The sequence below is a fragment of the Hyaena hyaena genome, unplaced genomic scaffold, assembly GCF_003009895.1.
Source record: "Hyaena hyaena isolate Hyena2069 unplaced genomic scaffold, ASM300989v1 scaffold_9, whole genome shotgun sequence".
In the NCBI taxonomy this organism is placed as follows: Eukaryota; Metazoa; Chordata; class Mammalia; order Carnivora; family Hyaenidae; genus Hyaena; species Hyaena hyaena.
The window spans coordinates 6,915,282-6,922,123 of record NW_024080641.1 but is presented as its reverse complement, the minus strand read 5'-3'; the positions used below and the strand labels follow the sequence as shown (position 1 = coordinate 6,922,123).

At 57.1% G+C, this 6,842-nt stretch overlaps 1 protein-coding gene across 1 annotated transcript in view; it reads left to right on the top strand.

Moving 5' to 3' along the window:
• Window positions 1-1,405: 1,405 nt before the first annotated feature.
• LOC120240193 (cytochrome P450 2S1) overlaps window positions 1,406-6,842 on the top strand; it is a 12,052-nt gene continuing 6,615 nt past the window's right edge. The window contains exons 1-5 of the mRNA XM_039244896.1: window positions 1,406-1,683; window positions 2,853-3,018; window positions 4,852-5,001; window positions 5,399-5,559; window positions 5,682-5,861. Coding sequence (XP_039100827.1) covers window positions 1,513-1,683; window positions 2,853-3,018; window positions 4,852-5,001; window positions 5,399-5,559; window positions 5,682-5,861 — 828 coding nt within the window. The 5' untranslated portion in view covers window positions 1,406-1,512. The remainder of the gene's footprint in view (window positions 1,684-2,852; window positions 3,019-4,851; window positions 5,002-5,398; window positions 5,560-5,681; window positions 5,862-6,842) is intronic.

The following is a 6,842-nucleotide window of genomic DNA, read 5'->3' as shown; positions in this document are numbered from 1 at the left end:
ACTGGGGATACAGCTTTGAACCAAACAGCATGGACTTGACATTCTAACCCTCTTCCTCAAGGAGCTCATTCCCATGACCAACCCTTGAACAACCAAGGGGCGCCTGGGTGGCTCAGTTGGTTGAGTCTCTGACTTCAGCTCAGGTCCTGATCTCGCTGTTTGTGAGCTTGAGCCCCACATCGGGCTCTGTGCTGACAGCTCAGAGCCTGGAACCTGCTACAGATTCTGTATCTCCCTCTTTCTCAGCCCCTCCCCCATTTGTCCTCTGTCTCTCTCTCTCTTTCAAACATAAATAAAATATGGGGCGCCTGGGTGGCTTAGTCGGTTAAGCGTCCGACTTTCGCTTAGGTCATGATCTCGTGGTTCGTGAGTTCAAGCCCCGCATCGGGCTCTGTGCTGACTGCCAGCTCAGAGCCTGGAGCCTGTTTCGGTCTGTGACTCCCTCTCTCTCTGACCCTCTCCTGCTCACGCTGTCTCTCTCTCTCTCCTAGAAATAAATAAAAACATTTAAAAAATGTTCTTTAAAAACATAAATAAAATATAAAAAATATTTTTAAAAACCTTGAACAACCTGAAATTATCTCAATTTTCGACTTCATTTGCATGGCAATATAAGCTCAGGGAGGGCAGGGCCCTTCTCTCTTACTCATAGCTCCATCTCTGGGTCTAGAACAATCTTGTTTATAGTTGGACCTCAATAACTATCAGTTGAAAGTATATTAGCTAACATTTATTTGGTACTTGTTATATATGCACCTGGACCTCTTTGAAATTGTTTACACGTGAACCTATTTAATCCTTAAAACGATCCCCATTTTCCAAGAATTAACAGAGGCACATAGAAGCTAGGCTGTGAACTCAAGCACTCTGGCCTCAAATATGTTCCTCACGATTGTACGATGCTAAGTGAATGAATGATGGAGTCAGAATGGCCGGGAATTCAAGGCCCAGCCGCTTGTTCAGCTGTGTGGCCGGGCGCCAGCCGATTTATCTCCCTGGACCTCAGACGCCTCGTTGTTAAAGGTCAAGTCCTCCTCCTAGTTCACCGTGAAGATGCTGGAGGAAATTGGCTCAAAGACGCGCGCACGCACAGGCGAACTCACACCCCGACAGCCGCGAGGAGGGAGGTAGAAGCTGGGGAGGGTGGCACGGGGTCACGTCTTCAGGCACAGGGTGTGGCCTCCAGGAGGCAGCCAAAGTCTCTGGCTTCCAGGTTCCTCCACTGTGCCCACGCCCTACCTGGGGCCCAAGGCGCTGTCCCCGCCCTCCAGAACCTGGGTGCCCTGGTAGATATTCGTTCCAGAGCGTGTCTCCACACCCGGCGGCCGCAGTGGTCTGAAGACAGAAATCTGGCGGCGGGGAGAGAATCTGGTCTGTAGGTAGGGGGAGGGGCCGGCTGCCCCGCCCCCCCTCGGCCGGATTTCATCCGCGGGGAGCCGCCCGGCTCCCGCCCCCAACTGGCCCAGCCGCCCGGAGTGTCTGGGAACCTGGAGAAGGAGCCGAGCCGCCGAGATGGAGGTGGCCAGCACCGGGGCGCTGCTGCTGGTGCTGCTGCTGCTCTTGGTGCTGACGCTGGCGCTGCCCCGGACCCCGGGCCACCTGCCCCCGGGGCCCACGCCGCTGCCGCTGCTGGGGAACCTGCTGCAGCTCCGGCCTGGGGCGCTGTACTTGGGGCTCTTGCGGGTGAGGGGCTGCGGTGGCGGCGTCCTGGCTCGGGCGGGGGTCCGGGGCCAAGAGAGAGAGGGGGTCCCAGGAGGGAGAGAAAGCGGGGTGCCAGGGAAGGGAGGCCCTTGGGTATCCTAGACGAAGCAGACGAATGGTGCAAGGGCGAAGGGGTTATGGGTGTTCTGGGGTGGGGCAGGGCTCCGGAGCTGAGAAGGGGTGGAAGGGAGCGCTGGGCGAGAGGACCCTGGGGTGCGAGGCCAGGGCTCGGAGGAGGAGAGACCTCTGTCCCCAAAATCCTAGAAAGGATGAGAGCAGGGGATCAGGATCCAGTGGCTGGGGTACTGGAGCAGAGGGGCCCACAGAATCCTGGGAAGGTGCTAGAAGCAGGGGATTAAAGCCAGAGGCGCGAGAGCCCTCTAGCAGCAGAGAAGCTGATGAGGGGATGCCAGGGGGTGGGGTGCCTGTCCCAGGGGCCGAGGTAGCTAGGGAGGGACAGAAGAAAAGGGGAGCAGCCACTGGCGGGAAGGGGAGGCCTGGCTTCAGAGTTCCAGGTGTATGTCTGCAGAGATTAGGGGTGTGGGAGTTCTGTGGGTGCGGGGCTCAGCTAGGAGGGACCTGGAAGCCCCAGGACAGCAGGGAAGGAGGGCAGGAAAGAAGGCTGATACAGTTCCAACCTTTTGTAGGAGAGAGGAAGAGGCCAGAGGTTCCCCATTCAAAAGGAGTCTGGGGGACTCCAGGACATGGGGAGGGGGTGGGGGTCTTGGGGAAAGGTTTGGCAGGTGTCCAGCAGTATCTGCTCCAAAATTTGAGGGATTAGCAGTGATTGGAAAGGGCGGCTGGTTTGGGGGTAGGGGAAGAGCTGAGCAATCGAGAGAGGCCAGTCTCTGCTGCCCATGTTTGCAGCCATATGTCTGAGTTGGGAAGCAGGGTGGTCCTGGGTTGGCCCTGGGTCCGAACCTGGGGCTCTGTAGGAGGTAAGGGGTTGAGGACTCTTTAGGGAGGGGACCTGAGAGCCTGGTGCAGAAAAAGCACTGAGCCTCCCTAGGGGGCTATTTCCGCCTGGAGGGGAGGGGGTTCCTCACAGGTGCCTCATCCAGTGATGGGGCTGTGATGGGGACATCTAGACTGAAAGAGGCAATAGCCTGTCCCTCAGCACCTGCCCCTTCTCCCTCCCTCCCTGCCCCCAGCTGAGTAAGAAATATGGACCAGTGTTCACCGTGTACCTGGGTCCCTGGCGGCGTGTGGTGGTCCTCGTTGGGCACAAGGCTGTCCAGGAGGCCCTGGAAGGTCAGGCTGAGGAGTTCAGTGGGCGCGGGATGCTGGCGACGCTGGACGGGACTTTCGACGGCCACGGTGAGTCATGAGCAGGGCTGGAGACCGCTGGCTGTGGCTCCTTCCCTCGGAGCCTGCCCCCGCTTAACTGGTCTGACTCGTGCGTGACTTAGTGTCCCTGGGCCTGTATTTCCTTATCCGTAACATGGAGTGATCATAGCGTTTATTACAGAGGTCCCTGCTGAGGATTGAATGAGCCCTGGGCAAAATTGTAGTGATGTCCCAAGCCCCCAGGGCTGGGAGGGACCAAGAGAGCTTTCTAGGCACTGGGAACACTTACTGTTGTAGAAACGATTCTCTGCTAAGCCTGGAAGTATGAGCCTGGTGTTGGGGGCTGTCGGGACACACCAGTGACCCGGACAGAGCTTGTTGGCCACTGGGAAGAAACACCCAGGCAGTGACAGGCCAGAGAGGTCAGGCCTAGAATGGGGGAGGCTGAGGGGCCAGGGACCCGTTAGGGGAAACCCTGGGACTGCCAGAACCAGAGAAGGCACCTGACCCAGCCTGTTTGGTGGGAGAGGTCCAGGGAGCCTTGAAAGACCAGCCTCCTGAGAAGGGTGTTGCAAGCAGACACCAGAATGTAAAAAAGCACGGAGGTGATAGAAGAAGCATCCGTTCATTCATTAAATGGACCCATCTCCAGCATGCCTGGCCCTGGAGTGGGTACTGGGGACACAGAGGTGTCCGTGACAGATGTGGCATCCTGTCTTACCTTAGGAGAGGTGGGCTTGCCATGAGACTGGAGGAAGGGAACAGAATTCTGGAACCTGCTTCAGCTCTGGCAGAAGGACACAGGGGAACTGTACTGGCCTGGGTGTGGTGCGGGGAAGGGAGGGAGACTGAGAGGAATCAAGGAAGGCTTCTCAGAGGAGGGGACTATTCCAATGAGACCTGAAGGAGGAAGCGAGTTAGTTCAGTGGGGACGGACAGTGAGTGATCCAGGCAGAGGAAAGGCCAGGGGGGGAGGGGCGGCCTAGAGGAAGGGACCTTGATACCGCGGAAGGCCAGTTCAGTTGCAGCAGGGTGAGTAAGAAAGCTGGAGGAGTGGGTCGTGAGGGGCCTGAGTCGCACCAGAGTGCTTGGCTTTGGGTTTTTCTGGGAGCCGTAGATGGAAGCAGGGACAGAGTATGGTCAGAGCTAGAAAGATCCTTGGGTTGCTGTGTGGGAGCCCAGGGAGGGGACTCTGCTGGGCTGGGGTGGAGGCCGTGGGAAAGGGAGGGGGTGGCTGGGAGAGGCTTCTAGGGCTCTGGATGGGAATGGTGGGCTGAGATGGGAAGGAAGGGAGTTGCGGAGGCCAGTTTGGGGCACCCAGGACGCCACCAGGGGCCAGCACTGCACAGGTGAGATGCTGAGCTCAGAGAAGGCAAGGTTGTGTCCAATGCAGACCCTTAGTTGGAGGAGGAAAGCAGCTCCTCCTTCCCGGTTCAGTTTCCAGCTTCCAAATGACATGGGGGCAGGGGACCCCATGGTACCCTGTAAATGTCAGGAAGGAAGGAGGTAGAGGAAGGAGAGATCAAAGGATTCCGGGGGCGGTGGGGGGGGCGGTGATGTGTAAAGAGGAAGCAAAAGATGGACGGAAGGAAGCAGTCCTTGCCCATCCTGGCTCATCACAGAACACGAGGAGCCTGGATAAGCCCCGTTATCAGCATCTCAGGAGAATGTCACCCTCTGACCCAAGGTTAGGCACGTACTGAGTACTTCCGGAGTCCTCTGCCAGTCCCCTGGGCTAGGCTGATAGTGGACCCGGGACAGGGGACTGCAGAGTCCCCCTGGGCATGTCACTGGGAGGAAGGGAGCAGTCCTGGGAGATGGGGTGAGGGGTCAGTCCCTCCTTGAGTCCCGCCTTCGGTGCAGGGGTTTTCTTCTCCAATGGGGAGCGATGGAGACAGCTGAAAAGATTCACCATGCTGGCGCTGCGGGACCTGGGCATGGGCAAGCCGGAAGGCGAGGAGCTGATCCAGGCCGAGGCCCGGTGTCTGGTGGAGGCATTCCAGGGGACAGAAGGTCAGCAGGGTCGGGTGAGCCTGGGGTCCCCGGCGGCGTGCCCAAGTGTGGGGCACCTTCCGTCTCTGTCTTCCTGTCTCCCCAGGGATCTCAGCGCCCCCCACTGCCACTCACTCTTGGTGCTGCTTTTCTTTCTTGACGTTTCCGTTTTTCTCTCCTGTAAGTCTGTCTGTCTTTCTCTGCCTCTCTCCCTATCCATCTTTTGCAGTCTTTCCCGGTCTCTCTTTCCCTGTCTATTTCTCTGTCTCTCCCTGTCTCTCTCTGTCTGTCTCTTTCCCCTTCTGTTCCTCCATCAGTCTTCCTTCCCCTGTCTGTCTCTCTTGATGCCTGGCTCCTTCTGGTTCAGTCTGGCCCCCTGTCCATCACAGCCCTCCTCCCTGCCTGCCTCCCCCCTCAGGACGGCCGTTTGACCCCTCCCTGCTGCTGGCCCAAGCCACCTCCAACATCATCTGCTCCCTCACCTTCGGCCTCCGCTTCCCCTATGAGGACGAGGAGTTCCAGACCGTGGTCAGGGCAGCTGGTGGTGCCATGCTGGGGGTCAGCTCCCCGTGGGGCCAGGTAAGTGGGTGGGACTCCTCTCCAGCCACCTTTGCCCAAGAACACCCCTCTACGCTGGTGCAGGGCCAGGCCCCATGGGAATAGCTGCCCTTCTCTCCCCCATTTCCCCCCCCCCACCGCAGACCTACGAGATGTTCTCCCGGCTCCTGCAGCACCTGCCGGGCCCCCACACACAGCTCCTCAGTCAGTTGAACATCCTGGCCACCTTCGCCATCCAGCAGGTGCAGCAGCACAAAGGGAACCTGGACACCTCAGGGCCCGCAGGCGACGTTGTGGATGCCTTCCTGCTGAAGATGGCAAAGGTCAGAGAGAGTCAGGGTCGGGCGGGGGTGGGGGGCGCTCCTGAATAGGGCTGGTGGCCAGGCTGAGCTCCACCCTGGCATAGCTGGAATCGATCAGGCCTCCCTCTCTCTCTCCCTCTCCCTTTCTCCCTCTTGCTCTGACCTTAGCCCCCTGTGCAGGCCCCATGCTCAGTGACCTGCCACCTGCAATCCCCATGTCACTGTACCCCACCCCACGACATGTCCAGTATAATCATCTAATTATGAGACCTTGTGATATCAAATTACAGGAATAAAGTCCACTTCCTTCATTCATTAAGAACAATTTATTATTATAAGGAGATTGCAGTGAAGGCTAAGCCTATGGAAATAACTACTTTTGAATTGTCCAGACTCTGGAATTATGGAAGACTTTCCGGGCCACATCCTTGAAATAAATGCGGCCACCCTGTTCGTGAAGAGAGAGAACATTTTTCTTGACCTCGTAGCCCCATTTCCTTCTACTTTCATTTTCTAAATTAAACAAAATTTTTGGAATCGTGGTAAAGCACCCATAACATAAAATTCACCACCTTAACCATCTTTTGGTAAAGACTTTATTTTGTGGGGGACACCTGGGTGGCTCAGTCAGTTAAACGTCTGACTCTTGATTTCGGCTCAGGTCATGATCTCCCCGTCGTGAGATCACTCACTTCGGGCTCTGAGATGATAGCATGGAGCTTGTTTGGGATTCTCTCTCTCTCCCTCTGCCCCACTCACTCACTCTCTTAAAACAAACAGACATAAAGAAAGATTTTATTTTTCAGTAATCTCTCTGTCTACTGTGGGGCTCTAACTTAGCAACCTCTCCACCTTATAACCTCTCGATCAAGAATCACATGGGCCATGGGGCGCCTGGGTGGCTTAGTCGGTTAAGCGTCCGACTTTCGCTTAGGTCATGATCTCACGGTTCGTGGGTTCGAGCCCCGCGTCGGGCTCTGTGCTGACTGCCAGCTCAGAGCC